The 27860-nt window shown below is 51.4% G+C and overlaps 1 protein-coding gene across 3 annotated transcripts; it reads right to left on the bottom strand.

The window, feature by feature from the left end:
- Window positions 1-970: 970 nt before the first annotated feature.
- Window positions 971-27541, bottom strand: CSNK2A2 (casein kinase 2 alpha 2). Of its 3 annotated transcripts, XM_064670912.1 has the most exons (12): window positions 27180-27540; window positions 26833-26944; window positions 15992-16093; window positions 15190-15240; window positions 9566-9625; window positions 7324-7407; window positions 6298-6408; window positions 5986-6087; window positions 5566-5666; window positions 4787-4935; window positions 4498-4591; window positions 971-1109 (listed from the first exon to the last, which is right to left on the bottom strand). In XM_064670912.1, exons 1-11 carry the CDS (start codon window positions 27281-27283, stop codon window positions 4515-4517), a joined length of 1053 nt encoding a protein of 350 aa, XP_064526982.1. In that variant the 5' UTR covers window positions 27284-27540; the 3' UTR covers window positions 971-1109; window positions 4498-4514. The 3 variants fall into 3 exon arrangements, with proteins under 3 accessions (XP_064526982.1, XP_064526985.1, XP_064526984.1); XM_064670915.1 differs by lacking the exon at window positions 971-1109 and having other exon boundaries at window positions 3081-4591; window positions 27180-27541; XM_064670914.1 differs by lacking the exons at window positions 971-1109; window positions 15190-15240; window positions 15992-16093 and having other exon boundaries at window positions 4437-4591; window positions 27180-27347.
- Between the last annotated feature and the right edge of the window lie 319 nt (window positions 27542-27860).

Consider the following 27860-nt stretch of genomic DNA (forward strand, 5'->3'; position numbering starts at 1 on the left):
CCTTAGCCTGGGCAGCTTCAGTATAGGAAAAACTGTGTAGGGAAAAACATATGAGCAGTGAAGGAATGGGACAACAGAAGAGAAATGACTGTGTACAGTCACGCAGATTCCAGCTGGAGGCTTTTAGACCAGAGTTTCAAGCAGTCCATTAACTCTAAGACCAGAGCCCAGCCTAGCCAAACCACCAGCACTGCAGCCAGACTCTCCCAAGAGCTGCCTGTGAAGCACCACATCTGAGGGGAACTCCTGCAATGCAGAGGCCCATGGGCAGGAGCTCCAAGCTCAGGGCTTTGCAGTGATGGTGTTGGGAAGGAGGAGGGCCTCAGACCAAGAAAGAGGAAGAGATGGGAGCTCCAGTGGTACAGAGACAGAGCCATGCTCAAGCCCTCCCGGGACAGGAAAAGCAGGTATCAACATTAGCACTCAGACCACCACCCAGGCAGGCACCTCCATAAGAGTGTAGGGCCTAAGGAGAGACACCTCCAAAGGAGGAACACCCCCAAAGGTGGCAAGTGGCTCCTCTGCCTCTGCTCACGGTGATTTTGTACAACAAGTTCCTCCTGCTCTCCTCGCCCAGCCTGTCCCAGCAGGGCACAGCGAACAGCTCACACTGCCAGCACTCTGCAGCTCCCTCCCCACTGAATACTCCTCCTTGCACGCTTCTTTCAAAACTTTTATTCAACAATATAGAATTCTTTTAATTATAGTATAGAACTGTCCATCATGATACTACACCCCCTGCAGCCCCCGTGTCCTGGCAGAGACGGGCACAAGCTGGCTAACCGTGGTCCATCAGGGGCTGGGGGGGGGCAACAGCCAGAACAGAGGAAGGAACAACTAACCAACAACTGCTTTGCACACCCTTCACATTTCCATGCTTTCTGGGTCAGGAAGAGCTCAACAAGGAACCAGAGGCAGGAGAACCTTTAAGGCCCGGAGGGAAGGGCTGAGGTCACCGCGGGGCGAGTGCCGTCCGGCCCAGGCGCGCCGCCCGCTCCGAGCCCTGCCCGCGCCGCGCAGTCCGCCCGCCGTCGCTCTACACGCGCCGATGGGACGTTTGATTTGGTTCTCATTCTGCTTATGGAAAATTGGGAGCAACAGCATCGGACCTGAGGAGAGACGGGAGGAGGGAAGTGAGCGTCACGGGGCACTGCCAGCTCAGTGCAGAGCTCCTCCAGCACCAGGCGACGAGGAGATGGCTGGGCACGCTGCCCCACGTCCTGCCACCCTCCGGGGTACTCTCCATGGCCCTCTGGATGTGGGGACAGCAGGGGAACCTAAGCCTGGCTTTGGAAGGGGCAAGAGGGGAAGGCAGGACCAAGGAAGGTAATGGGGAGACGTAGTCCAGCAAAGCAGAACTTTCATGGACAGCCAGACACAAGTTTGGACTTTTTTCTCCCCAGCCTCCTGTGTTAAGTTTCCCTCTGCTGCTGCAAATACCTTCTCTAGACCCATTCAAGACTCCCATCATGACACAGCACACTAGAAACAGGCACAGGCAAGGTGGCGAAGTTGCTTACTGCATCCATCTCCTACTGCATCCCTCAGTGCCTGCCAGGGCTCTGGTTTGGAGCCTCTCCTCTTACAAGGCATTCAGCCAAACCCACGCTCTACCTCTGCTAGAAAGCTGGGGCCAGGCCACCTGAAAGGCCAGGAATGAAGATGCATGTCTCTCAGTCCTCTTACTTCCTCAGGAAAAGACACTCTTCCCCAGTTCCCAGCTATCCCTACAAGCAGGAGGACACTTTGCTAAGGTCCAGAGGAGAGAAGGGTTTTCTGTTCTGAGTGCTGGGAGGGCCACTGGCTGCAGAGACAAACTGGTACGAGCTGCAGTGAAGCATCCACACTGCCCTAGGATCAGATCCCTGGGATTCACACCCTCTTGCTCCCAGGCTACTCTTGCTCAGCTGCTGTTTTCCTCCGGGATCAATCTGTCTCTGCTCTAGAGCTGGGGTAGGGATGTGGGGAGATAAGGGGCAGGTTGTTCCAGCCTCTCTGCTTACTGCAACCAGGGAAAACCATTTAATTTGCTGGAAGAACAACTCACTTCCTCTGCTTGAGGGTACCAGGAAAGAATTTCTGACTCAAGTTTACAGAAACAATACTTCCCAGAGCACCACCTTGAAATTCCACAATCAGGTTTGGACACTATCAAGCACTCATATACAGCGACCAACATTTTCCACCTATTAAAATTCCCACACTCAACCCATTCTTCTCCACACCTCTTCTGCCTTGTCCCTCCAGAAGCTGGGAATGCCAACACACAAGAGCTGGAAAACGGACAAGCTTCTCCCATAGCAACTCGGACAGGCCATGAGAAACATGCACTCCTGCCACTTCTCCATGGAGCAATTCAATACATGTTTAAAAATCGGTCCAAAACTCAATGTTAAAACCCCAAATCAGCCCTGCTGGTAGTAGCACAGCTTAAGAGCACAAGAGACCCTCCTGCCCCTCAGGTCAGGCAGCCCAGAGGTTGGGCAGATGGAAGAGAGGGCTGGTGAACACTCGCCAACACCTTCAGTGGCCTCAGCAGGAGAGCAAATGTCAGCAAGGCCATGTGGCACAGCAGCACATCACAGGCTGCTCCTCAGCCTGGACACACATAACTGCTCTCATGCACCACTCACCTCCCAGGGTGGGAGGAAAGAAGAACTGCTCCCTGCTCAGCACACCTTTAGAAAAAGCCATCCACCCAGGCTGAGAGCAGACGAGCAGGGGGTGCACACGTGGAGACCCCCCAGCTTCCAGCCACGCATCGGTGACCTGGTCTGATCTGCCAGGTAACAGACAGCCCGAGGATGGTCCCTCAGGCACCGGCTGTTTGAGTCCAGTGTACCTCAAGAGCCGACTCCCAAAATCTCACACCTCCTCTGCGGCCCCGTGGCAGCGCAGACAATCTGCCACAGTGAAACTCTCAGGGCTGACAGCATGAAGAACTGCAACCAAAGACTGAGTGAGACATCCCAAAAAACTCAGACAAGAGGGGCTGGAAGAGCCAACCTGCCCTCCTGGAGGAGACAAGGCCTTCAGCTCTCAGGCCCTCTGGCTATCACATAGATTTGAGACGGCAGACGTTCAGACGTATAGATATTTATTGGTTTCAGTGAATTATACAAATGGATTGACCTGCTGTCGATGCCAATAGAACTTTATTGGAATATGGAATGTAAACAGATGTTTCAAATAGAAACATTGCAACCTTATAAAAAAATTAACTATTTCAACAATGCCGCAGAAGGAAATTCTGTGTTTAGGTGCTGGTGGGAAAACACTATCTCCAGCGTCTAGGTTTGAGTGTCACCAGAACCACTTGATGAAGTTACACACAGAACAAGTAGAGGAGGCAACTGTGAATTGTGGGGCTATAAAGCCATCGAGGGATCTGATGAAAGAACCCACAAGACGAACCCCCCACCCCCCAACAGGATCGGCACCCCAGAATTCAACAAATGGCTGACTTTGTTAAAACACTGTGTGGGATCCCAAGTCCTGGATCAGTAGCTGCACAGCCCCCGCCCCGACGCTGTTTGTTGATCCTCCCCCCTCCCTGTGCTCTCCTCCCTGGCCTCCTCTCCACTCCTCCATCCTGCGGTGCTGGATTGAACCGCCCCAGAGCTGTGCTCTGGCACAAGTCTGCGTCTGGCACAAATTCTCATGGGAGCCACGTCATGAGGTACGTGGTTGCACACCTATCACAAGAAATCTTGCAACACTGACTTTCCTGAGCTCGGTGGGAAAGTCTGGATAGTCCCTCCCCTCTCCTGCCACAAGAGCAGCCCTCACATTCACAAGTTTCCAAAGCAGGTCTATTGAGTTTCTTCTCAGAGCGAGCCTTTGTCAAACACACTGGAGGGGGGGATCTCCTCTCCCCAGCAACTCGGATCAGTGCCTTCGTTTAAATGCTCCAAACTAATCCTGAGATGCTGCTGGGTTTGTGGGTTGTTTTTTGTCAAACTCCCCCCCGCCCTCCCCCCAACCACCCCGGCATTCACAATTGAAACTGGAATTCAAGGGCCAAATTCAAGCCCAGAGTGAGCAAACAGACCTCAAAACAGAGTTGCACCTGCTGACCCCCAGCCTGAATTTGGTTCATTCAGAGACTACAAGTCAGAAAGGCAAGTTTAGAAAGAGGCATGCTAAGGGCTGATGGTAGAACGACCAATTTGTCCCCACCAGCGTGGTGGGGAAGGCTGGACTGAGAAGGAAGAGAAGGATCCATAGAGATGTGAACCAGAATCAGTTGTGTGGAGCCCTGGGGATATCACTACATGTTTAGCTCTTGCAAGACCATTTGCCCAGGGCTTTGGTACCACAGGGTTAGAGTTACATTAACCACAACCACCAGAGAGGAACTGAGGTTTATGACCCCCCCCAAGGTTAGATTTCTGCCGAGTATAAAGGGGAGGGGAAGAAGGGGGGGGGGTCCTTGGTTCTTTTCCCTTCACTGTGTGACCGAAGGTTTTGCTTTTATTTGTAAACATCTTGAATTACCCGTCGTTTTCCAGTCCTCATCGTGCTGTTGTCATGCCACTGGAGAGCACAGCGTTTTCTGAGCTGGGCTGGGACTGCTCCTTCACCACTGGATCTGCAGGAGACAGAGCAGGCAGGAAGAGGAAACAGTATTTAATAAAAGCGGAAGCTCCACCCGGGCAAATCCTTCCAGAGAAGCTGCCCTGGAAACTCACAGAGCTGCTAAGGCTTTTGTGGAGCAGGGAGCCAAAATTCACCTCCACAACCCACAGCTCCATCCCAGCAGGCCCCAGCTACTCCACAGACTCACAGAAATAGGGGTGCTCCATGGCCTCCTTGGCAGTCAGCCTCTGTTGATGGTCATATCGCAGGAGCTTGTCCAGGAGGTCGAGGACTTCAGGACTGACCAGGTGTCTGTTCTCACTGTGGATGAAGTTCTCCCAGCGCTTCCGGGAATGCCTGCAAAGGGACCAGCTGTCACCAGCACAGCAGTACCCAGAGGTCCCGGGGGAATCACCTGCCACAATCCTCTGAGAAGAGAGGCTGTGATGAACGCTGCCTACAGCTTTTCCTTGCACAGGCGACTGCTCAGCAAACACCTGCCAAAAGGGGGAAACCCTATTCTATACCTACACAATTGTATGGATGGCCTGTGCCTAGAAAAGGCATGATCCTTTCTGTCTACAGGGACTAGACAATGGCATGTGGCAGCAGGCAGGGTGACATCCTTGGGACCAGAATTTCTCTGACTTGCCAGCCAGCCTCACAGAAGTTGTCCTCACTATTCCATCCGCCTCTTGTCCTTTTCAGGAATCTCAGCTGGGAGACTCTGAACAACTCAGCCCATGCTCAACTCCAGTGTCTACACCTCCACTTTGAGGATGTGAATGAGCAGGAGGGAGAAGAAACAGGGGATGGATCATGGGAGAGGCAAAGAGCCTGCCTTTCAGTGATGACATGATGCAAGCAGCACTGTGACCCAGAAGATCGAGCAGGCCTTTGCTGAGAGTGCTTCCAGGGCACAGACATCTGTTTATCTCCCTCTCTGTGTCACAATGAAAAAGGGCAGTATTTCACTTCTCCACTTACTGGCCCAGGATGTCATTGAAGTGTGGGTCCAGTTCTATGTGGTACTTCTTGAGATACCCATAGAGCTCATCTGTGCCCAGGACCTTCGCGATGCGAACCAGCTGGAACAAAAGGCATATTCAGAAAGCAGAAGGGCAGCCCACTACTTTTTTGCAGAGGCAGAGCTGCCCAAATCTAAGAGCAGTCCTTCTGGAAACATCCCAGATGGAAGGAATATCTCCCTTGAAACTTGTTTTTGCAACGCGTGCAGAAAAAAAATTCCTACACAAGGCAGAGAAGCAAAATCCCAGATGGCTTAACCAACATGCAACAACATCCTCCCAGCATGGTGATCTGACCCTCAGAACCTCCCCACCACACACACAGAGATGAACTGGGGACAAACTTTTCGAGCAATAAGCCAGGTAGCAATGTCTTTACTTGGTCATAATTGTCCTGGCCGTGGAAGAAGGGCTCCTTTCGGAAGATCATGCTTGCCAGCATACAGCCTAAACTCCACATGTCTAAGCTGTAGTCATACATCTGAGGGGAAAAAGGAGAAGCTGTCAGAAAAGGCACACTCACCACAGCCCGGTTCCCCAGCTGCACAGGCAGCCTCAGCCTTTGCACTTCACAGCCAGCCTCTCTCCAACCCAGGCAATGCCCTGACAGGCAAAACCAGACAACCCAAAGGTGGCTAAAGTGCAGCCACAAGTGACATCACTGGGTAGCAAGGAGGAGACAGACTCTTACTTGGTAGTCCACAAGGAGCTCTGGTCCTTTGAAGTACCTGGAGGCCACACGGACATTGTATTCCTGAGCTGGATGGTAGAATTCGGCCAGACCCCAGTCTATGAGCCGCAGCTGGACACACAATAAAGACACACAGAGTCAGGAGGCACTTAGGTGAGGCCATGCTGGCCAAACCTCTCAATCCCTTGATGCAAGTGTGGAGCCTGGGGTGGAGGGAGGCCCTCTGATGACAGGGAATGCTCTCAGCAGTGCTCTGTTCAGGCTCTTTCCCCTAACACCAGCTTGTGGGGCAAAGCGCAGCTTAGAGAGCTGCTCTGCCTCCTGGAGTCCAAGCACACTGTTACTGCTGGGCAGCTGGCTCCTGACCAGCACCACCAGCCACAGCAGACAGGTCGCTGCATACTAGGCAACAGATAAAAGTCTTATCCCACTGTTTAGAGAGGCTGGGCTGAAGGCAGTGTTGATTTTACCCGGCAGTTGAGAGCAAAAAACAGGGTAGGAGGGGGGTTCACCACATCCTGAAAGGCAGACCATCTCCTCTGCAGCCCCAGGGATGGATGACCTGCCATGTTACTGAAGGACAGTGGGTCCAGTAAGAGATTCCCTTCCTTATAATCCTTGCCTTGCCTGTTCAGCCTCTGCTGACTGGCAGAAAAGACCTGTGGAACAGGAACTAGTTCCCTGCTACAGATCCAGGTCCCTGGGGCAGGCACACACAGCACCCAATGGGGTATGAGTACCAGGATGGGGGAAGTCCCTGTGCTGCCCATTTCCACGGTAGTGAGCTGGGTACAAGCATTTCCTGTGACCTAACTAGCACATCCCAGCAGTGAGGAAGCCATGGGCTCCCACTGTGGTGCTCCCCAGTGGGACTTTGGCCATCTCCTGATGCTGTCACAGGTGGAGGGGAGCCACTAAAGAAAGGTTAAAGGGATCTGTGCAGCTGCCCAGGCTGTGGGTACAGAGGCAGCAGAGTTTCAAGTTTTCCTGGAAAAACCTTGCTTATAAGCCCTGGTGTCACAGTACCTTTTTCTGTTGGTGGTCTATCATGACGTTGTGGGGTTTGACATCCCTGTGCATGATTCCCATGCTGTGACAGTAATCCAGGGCCTGGCAGACACACACACACACATTAGACATGGCTGTAACCACAGGCACAGCGTTAGCAATATAACAGACAGTTCTCAGCCAGGAGCAAGAGCTCATGAGGAAGTGCTGTAACCCTGGCACAAGAAACTGGCATTTTCAGCTCTTATGCTGCACGTGGGTGAAGTGGCAACCTGGTAACAAGCCTTTATGGATCTTGACTGCAGTCACAGTCTTGGAACTGTGTTCCCTGCACAATCATTGAAGAACACGATCCAGAGACGTGTCCCACCCGGTGACAAGCCCAATGCTCCAGCCTGGGTAGCCCTGTGCTTCCTAGGTCATGCTCTCTTCCCCAGAAGGGGATGATTCTTACACGCATACAGTTTTATGGCCTTCCAGTGCAGCTTTTCACCTGTGCCCCGAAACACACTTAAGCCAGAAAGTCAACTCTATCCTGCTGATTTAAGCCAAACCTGCAGTTAAAAAAGTGATAGCACATGAGGGAGAGCAAAGCTGCTTCAAGCTTGAAGGCAGGAGCATACATAAGCTCTCCAGCTCCATGACCTTGCACCAGTTGCCCCCCCCAAAGCAGCTGTTCCCTTGAGCAGGGGGGTGAGAATGTTGTTTTCTCATCTCCAAGGGGAGGGAGATCCATCCATCAACATCTATCAGATGCTATGAAATCTCCAGCAGCGTGGAAAGAGGGTACAGCCTGCAGTCATTCAATATGCAAGACACCAGTGCCAGGGAAGCAACGCTGTCCTTGGGCCCCTGCCACAGCAGGAAGCAAGGAGGCAACAGCTTCCATCACAGCAAGGCCTGAGAGAATATCCCTGCAATGACATGTGGCCTCACAACCCACAGGACTCACAGCACTGTGGTCCTGGGATCTCCAGTAGAGGAGATCTGTAACAGGTTACACAAAGTGCTTCCAGGGATGAAGCTGTTCTAGTGTCTTGTGTTGCCAAGGCTGGATTATCTAAACTTCATCATTCCTCCCACCCTAATCCCGGGTTGCCTTAGGCTCCCTCCAACCTCCAGTAGGAAGGTCCTTCCCTTGCAGACAGATGAACAAGCTTGGGGGTGCAGAGAAGAAAGCCTCCCTCAGGCCTGCTAGATCTCTTTCAGGAAGTCTCCTGCAGTCACCAAGTCCTGGAGCACAAAGGGCTTTCCCTCACCTGTTCCACTCATTTCCAGAGGTTGGAGAATTGGAAAGTGCCAGCCCAGAAATCCCAAAGCCCTGCTAAGACCTGACACAGCCAAGCTGCTGCTCCAGCAGGTCAGCACAGAACTGCCTTGGATGGGTTGAATCTGGAAGCTCTCCCTAATGCCCTGCTACCTCCCACATCCTGCAGCTGGAGACCCCTGAGAAGGGGCAGCACATCTCACAGACCTGCCATGTGGCTCCCTGAGCATTTCCACAGGGAAGTGCAAGCTAGGCTAGTAAAGAGGAGGTATTTAGGATACTCCTCAGCTTTCATCAGAAGGGCAGGGAAAGCTTTGGCTGGGAGGTCTCAAAGGAAAACACCAGTGTTATATCAACATATAACAGCTGGCATAACCAGAAGCTTTGTTCTCCACGACCACATTCCCAGGGTTCTGTGACCACAGGGCACTGAGCTGGCCAGCTTATTCTTGATGTGCCCTAGATCCCCCACCCAGAGAAACAGGAGTCTAAGATCAAGTGGGCAGAAGTCACCTTCTGGGTCTGCATTTGAACAGTGCAGCAGAACAAAGCCTGCAGCTGGTAATCCCTCTCTTCCAGTCTCCCTAGAAACCCAGCTCTCCAGCCCTGCAAATGCCTCTCAGTGCTTGTCCTGGGTCTGGCTGGAGGGAGTTGATTTTCCTCACAGCAGCTCAATGGTGCTGGAGACACAGGGAGACCAAGCACAGCCCTACCTGGTGACTACCAGTCACAAATGCTTCCTGGGGAAAGGACAGACCCCAGAGAATCAGAGGCTCTTTGGAGGTGACCTAAGGTCCACAGTTTGGCTGCAATACCTCACAGCAACAAGCCAGGTGACCAGATCTCTTCCCAAGCCTTCCCAGGTTATGAGACATGGATTCTGCACTGAACACAGGAGAAGTAACCACTCAGTAGCACTGCCCCACGAGCCCTGCTACTGCTGCTCTCATTCCTGGTCTCCCCATCCAGACTGCCATATGCAATGCCACTCACCTTCAGCAGCTCATACATATAAAACCGAATATCAAAGTCTGTCAGGATCTGGTACAGTTGCTGAAACAGATTTGGGGAGGGAAGAAGAAAAACAAAAGAGACAAAAATAAATACTCCAGATTTGGATTAGTTTCGTTTCCTGCACCCCACTTTTCTCCAGTCATTGACCCCATTCCAGATTTCCTGTGAATGCCACCATTCCCGAGGGCTGTCCTGGCCTCAGACCTGCCAGGGCTACACACTAGGGAATCCCAAAAGTATGCAAGAGCTCCTGTGAAATGCTACTGGGATCATTCAGACTCAGCTTCTTTCCAGCAGGAGATGGGCAGGCTGTCCAAGGAGAAGAGGGCAAAAGCCCTTCAGAGCACACTGGAGTTGGCACAAATGATTGTGACTCTCTGTTGTCAAATCACTGTGATGAGTTTGCATGTCAACATCGATGACAGCATTCAGAGCAGGTTGGGAACACATGAGCAAGGTGTCCAGGTGCTCAGGGTGTGGCAGGGAAACAAAAACTTTAACCTAAAGGAGCACAGGGTGGGGAAATACAAAGGGGGAAGACAGCCTTAGAGCCACAGAGGCTCCCCTCTATCCCAGGATAAAGACTAATGCAACTCAAGAGCACAGAAATGCTTGTGGGGCCAAGGAGAGCACAGCTCAGAGTCACAGGGAAGTGCTTGTTACCAGCATGTGTTCACCACCCTCCTCTCCTGTATGTCCTGCAGCTGCTCAGGCAGAAGTGACAGAGATCCAGGGTGCACTTTAACCTGCACTGTGCCACCAGCACCAGCATTGGAGAACTCATCATCCTGCTGCTCCCATGCCAGCTCACAGCTGGCCCCAAATCTGCCTTCTGCTCTATATCTGTCACTGGCAGCGGTGTCAGCCCAACCCTGTTGGGCTGTGCTCTCATCCAGGGAAAGCAAGGCAAGATGCCAGGGCAAGGCAAGGAAGGACACTCAATAGGGCAGCAGTGGGACCAGACCTCTATGCCCTTTCTTACAAACAAGGATCATCTCACAGCTCAGACAAATCACCGATTGCATCAGCACTGGAGCCAGCTGCCCATCATGGGCACCACTTGGCAGCTTCAGGAAAAATCCCAGAGCAAGGGATTGAAATTCACATTCCAAGAGAGCAGCTCTAGCCCTGGATCCCCTCCAAGCCCATGTTGAGATCCTCAGGTTCCTGCCTTACTCAGGGCCATCTCCAAACAGACACCCCCCACCCCCCGATACTGCTCTTGGAAATCATTTGACAACATACAAGTGTCACTTACACACACAGAGCTTTAACAGCCTCCAGGACACAACTGCATTGAATTCTCGTGAGCTGGGATGATCCTAACGCTTTGGAGCAACCCACTGAAGCAGACAAGTGAGCAGGGAGCAAAAAAGTCATAGCCACAAGCTATAGAGCTACAGCAGGGATAGATTTCCTGACTCTGATGCAGGATGCAGGGCCAGCAGAGGACAGCTGAGTCCTTCCAGAAGTCTGTTTAAATAGCTTGCTAAGTAATAAACACTATGAGAAATGTGTGTAAAACATGTCTTTCTGGCATTCACTACCCTGTTCAACTTCATCTGGCAACATCATGCACCTAGGGAAGGAGGAGGGCAGGAGAGGCAGTGGCAGAACAAGGTTAGACCTCATTTCCCCAATTCCCTGGCTCCTCTGCCTCTTGCTGCCCATAAGGAGGGAGGGTCACTAAAGTCTTTCTTCACAGACCCACAATGCTGTCACTTCTCTAACTCGTGGCCTTCAGCGTTGGACCATGATATGCTCATACACTGTTGGGCAAACAGCTTCCAAGAGATTTCCCTGGAAGAGCTACCTGTGAAACCCAGTCCCCCCAGTACCCCATGCTCTGCTCTGTCCCTTTGGAGTAGAACTACCAGAAACATCACTGTGGGGATCACTCAGCCCCAGCCCAAATCTGCTTAGCTAGCTGCCAGCACTCTGGATCCCAGGAGGCCTCAGAGACTTGGGCTGGTCTCCTTTCTCCATACAGAGCACAAGGAAAGGCCAAACCCACCCACAGGCAGCCCCTACCCCTCTCCAGCTTTTGGTGATATTTTGCCACACATCACATAACCAATCATAAACTAATCCTGTTAGTGCCTGAGGAGACAGAGACACGCTTCCCCTGCCATGGGGCTGACAGGAGCTAAATGCTTATTCCTCTCCCTTGAGTGAGCAGCACAGCTGGCTACGTGCAGGAAGCAGCATCTGCAAAGCAACAGGGTGGCTGTGAGGAGAGACACTGCTTTGGGGTGCAGAGCAGGCAGCAGGAAAAGAAAAGGAAACAGTTCCCAAAGCATTCCGGCCTTGGCAGCCAAGCAAGGGAGGGGAATCTTTTATAATTCTGCATCTTTTATAATTCTGCATCGCTTATGCAGGGCAACAATCATTTTTCAAACAAACTTTGGGTGCACAAGGATAAAACACACACACACATTTTCCCTTATAGCAATTTGGCCTGAAAATTCACCGAAGTGCAGGTGAAGTGGAAGACTTGACTCAAAAGCCCACTGAACCCACAACTCCAACAGGCTGAGCATCCTGAAGCAACCTTCCTTTGTTCACCTTTCTTGCCCATCTCCTCTTCTTGAGCTGCAAACCTGCTAATGTGTTTTAAGAATGAAATAGCAAACCCAAAGCATAACTGCTCCTCGAGAGCTGGCTCTGCTCCCTGCTTTCCTGAGGGATTTGCCTTTTTGGGGCAATGAAAAGCACAGTACCATGTACATTCACAAAATATGTGACAGCTGACAGTGGCTGAATTACAGGCATCTCATCTCTAGTTTGAAACCAATTAGCAAAAGACATTTAATTTCACTGATGATCCCCCAATTGACCACGTGGCTCTGCAGTGCAGTTTTCATTGAAGGCAGATGACTGTGGGGAGCTTGAGCGCTCACAGATGACAAGTAATGCAGCAGGTCTGAAGGGAAACACTAGCCCTGTAACACAAGCTGCAGAACATGCATTTAGTCTGGTTCCAACTCATCCTCCTGCAAGTACAGTGCCATCCCTTCCAGCAGGGACCCAGACAGGTAATTTAAGAAAATGTAATCAGCTCTGGGGAGGTATCACCTAAGTCTCCTGTTTATACCATCATTTAAAAATAGCCAAACCGTGTGGAATATAAGCCTGTGCTTCTGATCTGGAATTGTTCACAACCATGGCTTAGGCCCCACAGAACTGCAGTTTCTCCCTGTGCACAGACAGCTAAGGAAACCCAGTAGCCATTTTCATGGGTGCACTGACCTGAGCAGCATTCTGCCATTTGAATGGGTAAAGGGCTAACAATGGGCAAAAGCATTAACATTAAGCAAAAAATAATAATGCTGAAGGAAAGAAACAGCCAGAAAGGAGACAACTGAGCAGACGAGCAGAGACCTCCAACACAGGTGGTCTCATCTACTTTGTGCATTTTCTGCTTGGCATTTCAGAGCAAGGGAAGAGACAGCTTGGGAGCATCTGTTGACATCAGAAGAAGGCACCCACAGGCACCCTTAAGTAGCAGCAGCTCTATAATCTGCCAGTGAGCTGCAGCCCCAAGAACCTCCCCAAACAGGCAGAGAGCTCTTGGGAGTGTAGCTCAACCAACCCACACACCCCAGACACAGCTGGGGAAATTCAGGTTACAAATAAGCTCTGAACAGGAGCAGCCATACCGCATGCCCTGGGGACACACTTGCGTTCCCAAGACGAGTTATTCCTGCCTTGTACCAATCAGCATCAGAAGCTTTCTGTCTTTAGACTTGCCCAGCTGTGAATTTGGAGTTCCCTGAGGAGCCAGGCTTTCTCCCAGGAGCCTAGAAGAGGTCTGCTGCAAACTCATACAGTTGTTTCTAATGCAACAGCCAGAGATGAGCATTGTTACTTCTGCTGTGGCCAACCCACTGCTCCTTACTGGCTCCAGCAGTGCCTGCTCCAACTCTCCATGTGGCTAGGATGGCTGATGGATCATGGACTCTGAGCCCTTCATTTTTCAGTTAAGAGTCCCTGTTGGCCACCAGCCTCGAGGTGCTGCTTAATACTCAACTTCATGAACATATTTCAGTTACTGGGTGATATCTTGGATGACAATTTTTTCCTCTAAGGACACAACAGAGTGGTATAATCACATTTTGACAGGAGAAACATAAAGCAATCCTTAGCAGGGTGCAAGCAACCTATTTTATCTCAAGCCATAGATTAAAAATAAAACTTAATTAATTAATTGATTAAAAAAAAAAATCTCTAAATAGAAAATTAAAAACTTCCAGGATCAGCCTTACAAAGAGGCTGTGGGTCACCAGGAGAAGCATAGGGGTACATTCCCAACACACATGCAGCACTGAACAGCTGATGTCAAGGAAGCTCAGGCAAACCAAACCTGCTTTAATTAGCCCTGAAAGGTCACCACACAGCACTCCTCTCATGGCTGTTTACTTGATGGAGGCAACGCTCATCTCCCCGCCCAGAGCTGTCAGGGCAGACGCTGCTGCAAGTTACTATTATTCTGGCTCCTGCAGTAACTCTCTACATGAGATTAAACAGCACTAAGACCCCACTGCAGCATGGCTGCAACTCTGGCTATGCAACTCTGGCTATGCACACACATCCCATCTGGCAGCATCCAGCTCGCCAGACCCACCCCAGAGGGACAGAAACAACGTGTCTTGCCCTGCACACAGATGGTCTGGGAGGCAGCTCCTCCTTTCCACCAACACCAGCCCAGAGTTCTTCTCTGGGTCTTTGGTGCATCTGCTTCCTTTAAGACCTGTACCTACATCATGCTCCAGCACAGACAGGAAGAAAACCCACCATCCCATAACATGGAATGAAAGAGATCCCTGAACAGTGCAGGAGGGATGACTGCTGGCTTTCTAATGGTTCCATTAATTCTCCACCACTGACTTAGTGACTTAGGGTAAAGACTCACATGGGGGAAGCAAAGATGCCATTAAAATAGGTGTGGCTGCTAATTACAGATCCCTTTTGTCTCTCAGTCTGTTGCTCCCAGCCAGAAACATCTGAGTAGCAGAAGTGGATGTAGCTGCACTCAGAGGACCCTCCTTTTGGGAATGGGTAGTACTCCTTGGAGCTCCCCAGAAATTAGAAGAGCCAGGGAATATCCTGCAGCCTCAGGCAAGCAAAAGAGCTCTTAAGATGCATTCAAGAATGCTCAGTACCCTGCTACGAGGCCCACTGGCAGTGGGAATGTGTTTTCCAGTCTCTGCCACCCTAAAGTCCCCAGGTCTGAAGGATTCCAGAAAAAAATTGGTGTCACCTGCTCCATCAACTGCACTGCTGTAAGCAGAGCACCACAGTACAGAGATTAATTTGGGCTGAATATACAGCACAGCAGTGATTACTAAATTGAGAGGGGAGTAAGAATATCTAACTTGTTGAACTTACTCCTCAGAGCTGGGAGAAGATGCAGCACACAAACTTTTTATTCCTTTTAATCTAGAGCCCAGTAACAGGTTTCTGACTTACATGGAGAAAACAAAGTGAAGCTGACATAGGTGAAAACTCCAAACTCTCCCCACAGCTCTTGAGGGTTATCTGGCAATCACAGCACTCTTAACAGAAATGGGAAGCCTCCCTCCTCCACACTCAAGCAAACTCACCTTAAAATCTGTGTTATTGATGTACTCAAACACCAGAGCAGGGGTCTTTGACTGCAAGGGAAAGAGAGTCATGGTTTAAAACACCCACTTGACCTTTCTTTGCTGCAAGAGACCTTAAAAAAGCCTTTGCTTCCTGCTCAACCCTCACTAGGGAGAGCAGGGCAGCAGCAAGACAGGGAGAGCAGCACAGCCCTGTTCCTGTAAAAGCTGGAGGCAGCTCTGCTTACACCCCACACGCCAAGCACCACCTCAGCATTGTGGCCAGTGCTGCTCCTCCCCACGCCAAGGGGCAGGGACAGCACTGGGCAAGGCAGAATGTGTCACCAGGAGCTAAGCCCTCACAGCCTTCCTTGCAGGAGGAAGGTCAGCCAGGACTGCCAATGCTAGAGCAGCATCACTTCCTCTCATGGCTGCCAGCAGGATGGGAGTCACAGACCTCAGCCAGCTGCTCGTCAGAGAAAACTTCCCGGGAATGGGTCAATTGTGGCAGTGCAGACCAATGACATGATTGCTGGTCACTGGGTAGGACAGCAACCAGAAGGATCAAAGTGCTTCATTTCCAGTTGCCCTGACTGGTACTTAGGCTCCAGATGCCAGACAAAAGCTAGAAGGCTACGGGCTCTACTTTCTTATAGGGCTTCAAAAGATTTCCCCCCATCAGCCATGAGAACTCACAGAAGACAGAGGAGGGGTCTTAAAGAGTCTGGGGAACATGGAAAGGAACAGGAACCCATCCAAACCTGTCCCATGCCTGCAGCCAGAGGAAGGGCAATCCCACCACACACGACACACGGGCACCTACCACTGGATCCTTGACAGTGTCAATCAGATTAATGATGTTGGTGCCACCACGTAGATTCTCCAGAATCTTAACCTCGCGTTTTATCTTCTTTTTCTTCACTGGCTTAAATAGACAAAAGAAATTAGAAGTGAGAGTCCTTTCAGAAATGAACACTGATTTCTGCCACTGATTTGGACTGGAACACATCACCTCCCCTCCTCTCTCTGCTCCCACCCTCACAAAAGAAAATTTTTAGCTCCAAAAAGGAGACAGACACCTTGCATGAACTAGAATTTCCCTCTCATTCATGAAACCTTTCCCCTCACCAGGGGAAACCAAACTACTCCAGACCAACATAACTGGGACTCCAGTGGTTAAAAGCACCTTGGACTGCTATGTGGTAACCTCAGCACACTGATTCTATGTTGTGCATTCAGAGCCACAGGATGAGCATGGTGGACCTATCTCTGCTTTTGCTTACCAGCACAAACCAGTTTTCTACTCCTTAATCCCAACCTGTTTTCCCAACGAGTACTTTAATCCCACGAAACAATGACCTGAGAGTCTCCAACACCAAGATTTCTAGGAAGCTCAAACACTGCTATGCCTGTGTGCACGTGTAGTTCACTATCACTCTGAGTGCACAGCCCCAACTGCACTGCATGCCACTGCATCCATACACCATGATTGGTTTTAAAGCCTACAGACATTTTAAACAGTTTTGACTCCTCCTCTAATCTGTGCAGTCTCAGGAGCTCTCTTTGCAAAGTAAGCTTTTCTCTGGACATCACCCTGTGCAGAGTGACAAAGAACAGCTGCTCCCAAGGCAGGGACTCAGAGCTTGGGTTGGATTTTACACTCTGCTGATCCAGCGGTTCACTTTAATGCAAATAATTGTTTCTGTAACTCATCCCCTCCCAGGACAACTCTAGCTCTGTGCCTGCTGGAAAAGAAAGGCAGCTTAGAGGAGATAAGAGGTGAGACTTTCTTAATGACTCTTGGCTAGTGACCAGTGTGAGCAGCACTGGCTGCGAGTCACCAAGTCTAGCAGTCCTTCCTTGCAGAGCTGGAACATCCCCTCCTGCCCCACAGCAGCACTGGAGAGAGCTGCAGAGACATCGTGGAGGGACTGGTAGAGCCCTGTCTCTGAGGTTTGCTGATGAAAACACTTCTCTCTAGGCATTTAGATTTGTCAAACATTCACCATCCAGCACAGAGTCTGGTGTGTGAGGAGGGGTGTAATGCAGAATGGCAAAGGTATGAGGCACCTTACCAAAGTGATACACATTAGCAGATGTCTGCGTGAAGGACAAGGAGCCACAGGAGCTCAACAGCTCAAACTCACCACCTCGCCTCTGCTGTAGCCTCCCACTTCAGGGTGCTGATGGGGCAACTCATACTCCCCATACAGGCAAATCCAAGGCAATCCCTGTTTCAGACCCCTCACACGAATGTATGAGCAGACAGGAGAAGGAACAGAAGGTTTTATATAGTGGGAAAATATGGCATTTATGTAAGTGATAAAATATGCTGTTTTTCAAGGCTCTTCAGGTGGCTGGAACCTTCAGATTTGAATCCTGTCCTTCTCCACTTGCAAGTTAAAAGGCAGCAGCTAGACTTTCAAGCCAAAAGATGAGAATCTCAGCCCGAAGCAAAGTGCCAAAAATAACACCGATGCCGGCACAGGGAGCATCAGCACCTCATAAAGCCACTGTGGAAAATGGCAGCAAGGCCACGGCAGCTGCCAGCCAGAGCTGCAGTGACGTGGGGCAGAGCTCGTCGGGGAGAGGGGCAACCAACAGCCCCGGGGCAGCACCCAGACACAGCTGGAGCTGGTGGGAGCTTGGAAAGACAAGGAGAACCAGCCAGAGCAGGGGGATGTAAACCAGCAGAAGTGAGGGCTGTATCTTTGAACCCCAGAGGAAGATGCTTCACCAGGGACTGATTTCATTTATGTCAGCATGGGGATGGACACCACCCTTGCGTCACCCACATGCACAGATCTTACCAGAAGGCCAAGATGGAATTAGAGGACGTAATTTGGTTACTCTGCTTGTCCACTGAGGCAAATGCACACACAAGCTGTTTTCCAAGGAACTTCAAAGAGGAAGCTGAGGTACTGCCATCCCAAAGGCACTCACTGAATCACAAAATCACCACAGACATGCATCACAGCCTCTCTGCTGCAACCCTTGCACCTGATCAGGAGCTGAAACAGTGCCTGAACACAGCCAAGAGGACCCAAAGCCCACTTTGAAATACCCTTTTCTTTGTATTGTAGTCATTTCAAGGGCCTTTTGCAGCAGTTACGTAGGGAAGGATATCCCTCTGAGATTTCCCTTTCTCCTGTAGTAACTACTGTTCCCACAGGGGCAGAAGTTGTTGCCTTCCAGTTGTTTCCACATTTTTCAGGATGGGAAAATGATGCTCTGTATTATCTCTATCAGAAATCTGGCCCTCCCCACCACACAGTTATTAAAAGACAAGAGCGGACAGAATCAGTGACTTTTGGAAAAAAAGGAGAGAAGAAAGTTGGTCTTTTTTTAATGAAATGCCTGCAGATAATTGCCAACAGCATCATCTCTGACATCACTGATGGAAGATACTCCAGCAAACACTGTCTCAGCAAGAGGGAGAGTTAAAAGCCACTCGCTGTTTGCACTTTTTCTTGCTAAGCTGCAGCAGTGCAGAGCCCAGGCCAGGTTGTCCACACATGGCCACACCATCTCCACATCAGCTGTGAGCCAGGACAGGGCCCGAGAGGCCTCAGGGCTGTTATCAGTACATCATCAGAGCGCTCCCCCTGTGCGCAGCCAGCGCTCAGAACGGGGTTTTCCACCACTAGGAAAACAGGGATGAAGCAAGGAGAAATGCCACGGGCTGAAGTAATGTCATTTTAGAGGAAAAATTACTGCCTAGGAGTGTCCTCAGAGAGAGATGGAGGGGAACAGAGCATTTCCCCGTTTCAGATTTGCAGGAGAAAACAGGTGGAAAAACCGCTGGCCTCCTCCTCCTCCTCACTCCACAGAGCTTTCACTGTGTCCTGCCCACATGTCCCACGCCATCGCTCCAGCCACAACCGCAAACGCCGCCGGCCAGCCAAGGGCACATCACTGGGGCCCAGTTTCTGCCCAGTAACCAACTGCAAGTCCAAGTAACTGCTTCCAAGCCCAAGGTCTTGCGTCTGGCAAGTCAAGCACCTCGGTGCAAACCACTCCAGCACACGGCACACTGGAGGGAACCATTCAAACCAGACAAACTCTGTTGATGTTGCTCCTGTCCCAGACTCTGGTACTGTTGAAACCACAGGCAAACAGCAGCATATCAGCCATGCACTGGGATTAAGTCTGGGTTGCTACAACTGTCTCTCACAGTCACCCGATCTGTCTCTCCAAGGATGTTGACTCCAAACACCCATGGATTAAATGTGAACTGAAGCTATTATGGCCTCCAACCATCTGCCTCTCCCAGCAGGGATAGCTTCTAAAACACCGACCCTTGCAGCCAGAGTATTTTTAACCGTACTCATTTAAGGCTGTTCTATTAAACCAGGCTATGAACAGCAGCATTTCAGGTTGTTTCCTACACAGGCCAATCCTCCTGCCCTGGCAGGGGAATTTCCAGCAGAGGAAGGGAGCAGCCACCTCGACAAAATGAACTGCCCTTAAGTTTGATCCGAGTTTGTGAGGCAATATTTTATACAGGTGCAGACTCCAACGCCATCTGTTCCCACACCAGAGGCATTTCAAGCTTTCCTCCATGTTGGGATTCTCCAGTGACCAGTATGAGTCAAACCCTTTCCCTCTGAAATGGGCTCCAACACAGTCTCTCTGCTCTATGCAAACACCTATTTCCACAAAATCTGTAGAAACTTGACAGCTTGGAGACTTCTGTCGCATTTGGTTGAAATTGGCCAACCAGTGCAAAAACTACTGGGGGGAGGAGGGGGAGAAAGGCTGACAGACAGCAGGATTGCATAAGGCTCGTTTCCATAGGAAACCAGGCTAAAAGACATGTCTCAGTTTAACCGTGTCTACACTGGGAGGGGTTTAATTACTTCTACTGCAGCAGTACCCTTAGAACAACATTACTGTCTAGCACAAGCCAGTTTTCCAGATTCCCAGGAAATTGCTCCTTCCTCAGGCAAACTGGAAGTCAGGTGGCTGTAGATGGTGGAGACAAAACATGCAGTTCATGGCTGTCCACTACATTAAGTGCCCAGAGAAGAGGAACAAGGTGACCTCCAGCCACAAGAGGATGGTCTCTGCTGGACCCAGCAGCTCTCACTCGACTGTCCCCAGCCACCTACCCTTTGCTGCAGGTTTCCCACCCTATCAGACAAATGGATCCCATAAGGTTGCTTCAATCCACTTGAAAGTCAGGCAGAAGAGGCAGAGACAGCAATGCAATGCCATCCCTCTGCAGAGGTGAGAAATGGCACAGGATAAGCTTTGCAGTCAGGAAGATGCAGAAGAAAACACCTCTGTGACCAAGAGAAGAGATCCTGGGTCATTTTCCATGAGATCACGTAAGCTTGTAAGCAGGGAAGGAGTCCAGCTGCAGCAAACACCAGCTGGGAGAATTAACATTGTTTGCTAAAATAAACCTTTAAATACAAGGCTGCAGCCATCACTTCCTGTCTTGAAAAAATAAATGGCTGCCTGGTTAATCATCTTTTTTGCCTGGTTTCTAAAGCAAAGGGAGCACACACTCTTCTGTCAGGTGCTTCAGTCCCAGCCTTCCCCAACAACCTGGGGGCCCATTGCTTCAATTCAAGCAAAGAGAGAAATTAGATTTGTTATCCAAAGTTCTCTGCGCATTTTCACACTGTGAAAAGAAAGCAGTGAACAGGAAGGCATGTGAAATACCAGCTAAGTCCAAAGCATAAAAATCATTTTCCATTAGCCTAAAGCAGGCAGGCCAGCAGGGCACACACACTGCCTGCTGAGGAGCACACGTGCTGCTCTGAGGAAGTCCCAGAAGGTGCTGGGTTTTGCCCAGCAGGTGCTCTGAAATGGAACTGGGGTTAGCACAGCAGGGAAGAAGGTTTAGCAGTCAAAAGATACAAACCCATGAGAAACTGAAGTGATGTATTCCATCACCCCACTAAGATCCATTCTTTGCTCACCAAACCTGAATAGCCTGGAAATACCATGAAGCTTCCAGCGAACAAGCAGGGAAATCTGAACACACAATGTCCAGGACCAGCAAAAGGCTTAAGCAGCATCCCTATGACAGGCTTTAAACATTTAAAAGCTGGCACTAGAAGCTCATTTGTCTCTAGCATTATCAAAAGAATCACAATAATCGGCCTATAAAGCCCGACGCCAATTGCTCAATAGGAAAATTGGCTTCAGAGCAGCTCTGCTTATTTTGCCAGACATCAGCTGGGAAACCAAATAATAGTATTCAACAGAGCTACAAAATCAAGGAGCCCACTCGTGTTAATATTCTGTTGGTTGTTTGCATTTTACCACTTCCAGTGTGGGAATTCAAACGTTCACGTACCCTGAAACTCCTAAAGTACTTTTGCTTTTTTAGTTACATAAAATATACTTAAGCTCGGTAGAATATCCCAGCACATGTTACAAGGGCAGTTTCATTCTTTCCTTCAGAATGCCTTTCCTTCCAACAGTCCCCAAACTGCCCTCCTGGGGCTTCAGGGCTGCCCACGATACATCAAGACTTCTGCAGCCAACTAAAAGGGAGGTGCATGAGGACCAAGCCCTGATCCCCACCACCACCATTACGTGGGATGAGAATCATTCCTTCAGCCTCTGCCCCAGGCCCCTGTGAACAGACACAGTGCTGTATCTCACCCTTCTCTACACAGGAGCTGCAGCTTTGCAGTTCATCACCTCCTTGGTGCTACACCACCACCACCAGAGTTACCAGCTGCACCTCCAGGCCTCTGCGAGACACCTGGTACTGTCCCAGTTGGTCTCGGCTCAAACAAGGCTGCCAAGCTCAGTGTGGGCAACTGGTGTTTAAAAGAGAAGAGCTGTGTACCCAGCTCTCTTGCAAAAGGGCTCATTTCAAGACTGCCAGAGGAGGAAGTGGGCCAGAGGGAGCTGATACAGTGCATGCAAACACAGGAGGAGCGAGAGACACAGAGCCACCAGGAGCAGGCATTGAACGGCTTTGGTGGAAGGTCACCGATCCAGTCAAAAGCTCCAGCCCGAGGGACCAACATCATCCAATCCTATTTCCCTGTGCAATCCCTTCTGCACACCACCAGAGGAGTCATTTCAGCCCTCATCTAGAACATACTGATGTATGTGGGCTCTGAGCTTTTAGAGATAGAAGAAAGTTCACCAGAGCCGCAGGGCTACCTCCCCAACTGGTTCTCTAGCTACTAGAGATAATCTGAGTTCAACACTGGAAGGACCTTCCAGCAGTGCCTGGTATGAGCAGCAGCTCTGGAGGGTTCACACAGCCCAAATGGGGCAACAGGGGAAAAACAAAGCCAAACAAACAAGAATGCACTTGTGAAACCACGTACATGGTTGAAAGTTCCAGTGCATGGACTCAGCACAGAGGGACAAAAGCCACCAAAGGAGAAAGGGGCTATTTCATCACTGTGGCACAACCTCCATTTCATTGGTCCCTCTCCTTGTAGCACCATTCTTCCCCTACCTCCACCCACGTGTTGTGCCCATGCAAAGAGCAACCACACAAGGAGATAAAACAGTCTCTTTCTGATGGGTTTAATCCTTTGCAGGCAAGTAGAGTGCACATGGACACATGGGCGCATCAGGAAAGCAGGAGGACTCCTGACTCCTGTACAGACCTGCCAACATGGATGCTGAAATCTCCACTCTGAGCAGACACCAGGATGGAACAGGAGACTGGGCTGTGAAGGGTGGTACAGCCAACACTCACCAATAGCCCTAACTGCAAGTAATTCTAACAGCACTGTTCTCACTACAAAATATCACCCACAACAGTTACAAGAAATTTGGAAAGTTAACCTTTGGCTTTTAGAGTAGCAACAGTTCCCTCGGGAACACTGTTACCCCAGACCAGAGGATTCACTTTCAAGGCACACTGGGAGACACTCTGGAGCTGCATTAGCAGAAAACCGAACTGAGAAGCTCATCAAAGGGACAGCACAGACTGACCTCAGCAGCCCACCAAAAATCTGAATCTATGTTGTTAGATATGGAAGAGCAGAGCTGCACTTTGGATACCTGTATTGGACATAGACCATACATGACTCACTGGAAACAAGCATGTCCTAAACTTCCTTCGTACGTGCTGAGGAATGTCAGACCTCATCCTGGGAGTCGAACCTTAGCATCAAATTTAAGCAAGACACGACAGCACGTACAGGACATGTTCACACAGTCCCCCTTCCTGGCATGTCCCGCCCCGAAGCAGGCAGGAAGCATGTCCACAGCTGTACTGATGCCAGCCAGATCAAAAAGCCCACAGGAGCCTCCAACACCAGTGAGGCACTGTGGGAGCAGAGCTGCTGGCTAACTCCAGGCCCTCCTACCCATGAGGGGTAGGAAGGTCAGTACAGTGCAGAGTACCCCCACTTCAGCCCCGGGATTTTTTTTTCCTGAATCTTTGCTCCCCGAACAGGTTGAAAAGGTGGGGAGTTGCCCTCCACCTCACTTCTCAAGATAAAAGCTTTTTGGCAGGAGGTGTCTGTGTGGCAAACCAGGCTTCTGCCCCACTGCTTTGCCTATGCCATCCTACGCAGGGCATCCTGATGTCCTGCTGCAGCGGAGTGAGAAGCAACCTGCTTGTTTTGCCTTTTAAAAAAGAGCTGCACAGTTTTCCCAGGAAAAGTAACATTAGGAGTATCATATCTGTAAAGAAAAGCACTTGACCCAGGAAATGGTAATGTCATTGTTATCTGCATGTTCTTAATTCTCCTCCTTTGCTGACACACATTATGACCACAATTAGCAACATACCATTTTCCCATAGGATTGGGCCTGGTCCTGCACTTGGGGTAGCAGAACTGAAAGGACATGCTGGGTACTGGCCAGGGAAATGGGGCACCTTGCTTTATGCAAGCCCAAGAGGCCTGGGGCACTGTGGTGCCAATCAGAGTCATCAGCTCCCTGGCCTTGTCCAGTGCTAAAGTCTTCATGAGGCACTCGCAAACAAGGTGAGTGGCTGCTGGAAAAGGAAGATCCGTTATCTACCCCTTCATGCAGCACTAAACCAGGACCTGTGCTCTAGTCTCAGCTTTGTTTAGGCTGAGGGACTTGCCCAAAGTCACACAGGAAATCTCTGTGGCTCAGTTCTGCATCAGACAAAGGGTGATAAAATTTCCTGACCTCTGTGGAGGAGGGTACAAGATGTTCAGGTAGCACAACACCAAAGTAGGGGAAGAAAAGGCAGAGGCAGAAGAAGTACTTGCTCTGTGCTAGCTTGAGCTCAGTAAGGATAAGATGCTTCAAAGAGCAAGGCTGGGAAGAGACATCAGTCACTTCCCACGAGGCAGAGATATTAAAACAGTGACTCTTGCTAAAATTCACTCTAACACATAACATAAACTGTCCTTTCAAAAAAACTTAAAGAGAAAGAAGCAACTGTGCTAAACAGCCACATCCATCGCCCAGCAGCAGTATTCCCCTTTGTCCCATCCCTGCAGCCATACAAAATCCTGAACATTGCTGGCTGCATTTCCCACCTCACAGGATCTGAATTCCTCCTGAATTTGGAGGAACAGAGACACCCAACCTCTTAGCTAAGGCTCCACTGTAGATACATGCAATTACATTTGCAATTAAGTTTGAGTCTAGTTACAGGAAACCAGAGGCAATTTCCACAGATCAGAGTGATGTTATTGCCACACTTCACAGGTTTTCATAACATACACAACGTGGTATTCTGAAACTCACTTTTCACTGACCCACTTTCCACTGAGAAGAAAGTTCATCTTTATTTATCTGGACCTTCTGCTTTTCTTTGCTCGCTCCCAGGAATGCCGTCTGCATGTTAATGTAAGTGGGGAGAGCCAGGGGAACCAGTGGCAACACCATCCGCTTCAAATCTGGGACAAACCAGTCTCCTGCTTGCAGGGCATTAAGGCAACACATTCAGGCCCCAAGGAGAAGGAGCACCCAGCTGCCCTCAGATGACTCTTGCCAGCTGACTCACTGTCCAGAGCTGACAGGCTCCCTAGACGTGACAGAGTTCGGCTGCCACAGGGAAAGGAGCATCGCTCCAGGGGCGGCTCTCTGGGCTGGGAAGAGGCAAGGAGCAAGATTTCCAATGACTTTCCCTGCAATCTCTTCTCAGCCTCCTGGTGCCTTTCTATGTGGGACAAGACCTGGGATCTCAATAAACCACAGCAGTCCTGAAGAGGCCATCAAGGGCTCCAGAGCAGCGTGCACAAGTGCACAGTTTCCCCAGTCCAGCCACAAGCCATCTTGCCATGAACGCCAGCTCTGCACTGGCTACCTGTGCCTAGTGTCTCACTGCAGAAACTCCTGCCTGCACCTACTTAAAAAAAGACAAAAGCTCAAACCACATAAAGCATCTAAAGGAGGGGGAGGCCCAAAGAGCATGCCAGAGGAACTTAGCTTGGCAAGGGCACATGAGCTTCCCCACTCTGCCCTGACGTCAGGCTCAGCCACACAGTCTCTCCCAAACAGCTCACCTGGCCACCTCCTTGCCCACAGCCAAAGTCAGGGTGTGTGTGCCTCCTCCCAGATACAGATGGAAGATCATACCTTTCCCAGGAGCGCTGGCTGGACAAACCATGACAAGTTCTCTGGGAAGCTAGGGCAGATCCCAAGGAAGCAGGCACAGTGAGTGAGTGGGGATGTCAGCAGAGACTGCCAGACACACTATCCGAGCGGATCTAGCAAATGCCTTAAGGCTACAGCCCTGCAGAGACACATGTCCTAGGGAGCTGCTTTTCTTAGTGGTTGCAAGGGCACGCTGAGCTCAGACCCCCCTGCACACTGTGGATGAACGGGTGCCCAAATTCTTAGAACACCCAGGGTCAGAGACCGGTTCCCACGTGCTCCTGGGGAACAAGTGACAAGTGTGGCTGGTCCAACAAGTGACAGCCACAAGTGTCAGCCAAGCCAGAACCAAATGTACTTCAATTCTAACCTTTCATTTCTCTCCCCTGCCTACTCCCAGATCATCAGCACAGGGTGCTGCTCAGTTACCACAGCTTGCTGTGAGCCTGTTGCTTCAGTGTCAAACACAGTAAGGCATGCTCTGCACTCAGCCATCCCAAACTACAACCTACCACTGCTGCATGAAGGTCCCCATGGCCCGACCCCACCAAGGCTAACACCCCAGCACATGGGTCACTGTCGCTGACACATTTTGGACGGGCTCCTTGAGTCTCCTCAAGTTTCCATAGTGTTTATGGTCTGACTGTGGTGAAGTTCTTTCCTATGTTAGATCCTCTAAAAAGGACTGAATATAAAATTTTGCTTTTTTGACTGCTGAGCATCCCGCAGCCTGGCTCTGGAAAGGCCACATGCCAGCTGTCTGGAGGTTAACAGAAGGATTCCCCCCTCTGGGCTTCGCATTCCTGTTGACATGGCAGTCCCTGGGCTGTTTTAGACAGGCATTGCCAGATCCGATTTGCCAAGCACATGCAACGCTGTTCAAATGTCAGGACTCGTAGCTCTCCCCCTCCAGAGGAGCTCCCAGCCCAGAGCTATGCTGGACAAGGAGGGGTGGAGACATCAAAATATTGCTACAGCACGCAGGACACCAAATCCATTTCCAAACCCACCGTCCCAGTGCCCTTAACAAGCAAACACAAGTTTTGCGACGAAAGAGGAGATCCAACAGCCCTTTGGCCCTGCCAACCCAGCCCTCTACCCCTCACTCCCAGCCACCACGAGTTCGCACACCATCAACGGGACACTCACCTTGAGGATCTTCACGACGACCCTCTCGTTGTTGGTGATGTTGATGGCCTCAAAGACCTCGCTGTACTTCCCTCGGCCGAGCTTTCGGACCAGCTGGTAGTCGTCCTGATTGCTGCGGGCACCAAGAGGAGAGGGGCGGTGGGGGCGTGTGGGTATAACCAACAGGGCAGGGGACGGGGGAAGGGGGGTACTCCTCTCCCAGCCTCCCCCTCCGCCGCCCGCAGCCCCCGGGAACCGCCCAGCGCGGGAGCGGGGGGTCAGGGAACCCTCCCCGCGGGCCGAGGCCCTTCCCCGGGAGGGCGCGGGGGGCCGGGGGAGGGAGGGCGGATCCCCGCGCGGCGCTTTACCCCCAGCTCGGGACGTGCGACTCGTAGTCCCAGTACTCGCGGCTCCTCAGGCTGTTCACCTCCGCGTACACCCGCGCCCGGCTGCCGGCGGCCGGGCCGGGCATGGCGGCGCCGGGCGGCGGCTGCAGGAGGAGGAGGAGGAGGGCGCGGGGCCGGCGCGGGAGGCCGGCGAGGCGGGGCGCGGCGCGCAGGAGGGCGGCGGCGGCGGGCGGCGGCAGGGCCAGGCCGGAGCGGGGCCGGGGCGGGGCGGGGCCGGCCCGGGGGCGGCGGGCACGGGGCCCGCGGAGGTGCCGAGGCCCGGGCCCGGTGCCGGCGGCGGCTGCAGGCGGGGCCGCCCCGAGCGCCGCGCAGCCAACCCGGAAACGGCGCCGCCGCCACCGCGCCCGCACAGCGCCGCGCGGCGCCCCCCGGCGGCGCGGAGGACCGGCCACCTCCTCTCCCTCCGCCCGTGGCACCCGCCGCTCAGCCGCGGGGTCCCGCCACCGAAAACCCCTTGTCCCCTGTCACTTGTCGCCTGTCACAGCGCTGGCACACCCTGGGCCCCCGCCTCAGCCGTGTTACCCGCCACAGCCTTCTCTTGTCCCCCCCACGGCAGCCTGTCACACCCCCCGCCACACCCTGACACGCTCGTCACTCCCTCGGGCCGTGTCAGCTCTGCCGCCCTCGTCACTGACCTCAGCG

Source organism: Pseudopipra pipra, chromosome 14 (genome assembly GCF_036250125.1).
Source record: "Pseudopipra pipra isolate bDixPip1 chromosome 14, bDixPip1.hap1, whole genome shotgun sequence".
Lineage (NCBI taxonomy): Eukaryota > Metazoa > Chordata > Aves > Passeriformes > Pipridae > Pseudopipra > Pseudopipra pipra.

What these genes read in the sequence shown, in the direction of transcription:
- CSNK2A2 (XM_064670912.1), bottom strand. Translation starts at nt 27,283, where the DNA reads ATGCCCGGCCCGGCCGCCGGCAGCCGGGCGCGGGTGTACGCGGAGGTG. An exon ending in TAGACCACCAACAGAAAAAG is followed by an intron (nt 6,409 to 7,323) that starts GTACTGTGACAC and finishes TTGTGTGTCCAG; the next exon opens with CTGCGGCTCATAGACTGGGG. An exon ending in GCCAGGACAATTATGACCAA is followed by an intron (nt 5,667 to 5,985) that starts GTAAAGACATTG and finishes CTTTTGTTCCAG; the next exon opens with CTGGTTCGCATCGCGAAGGT.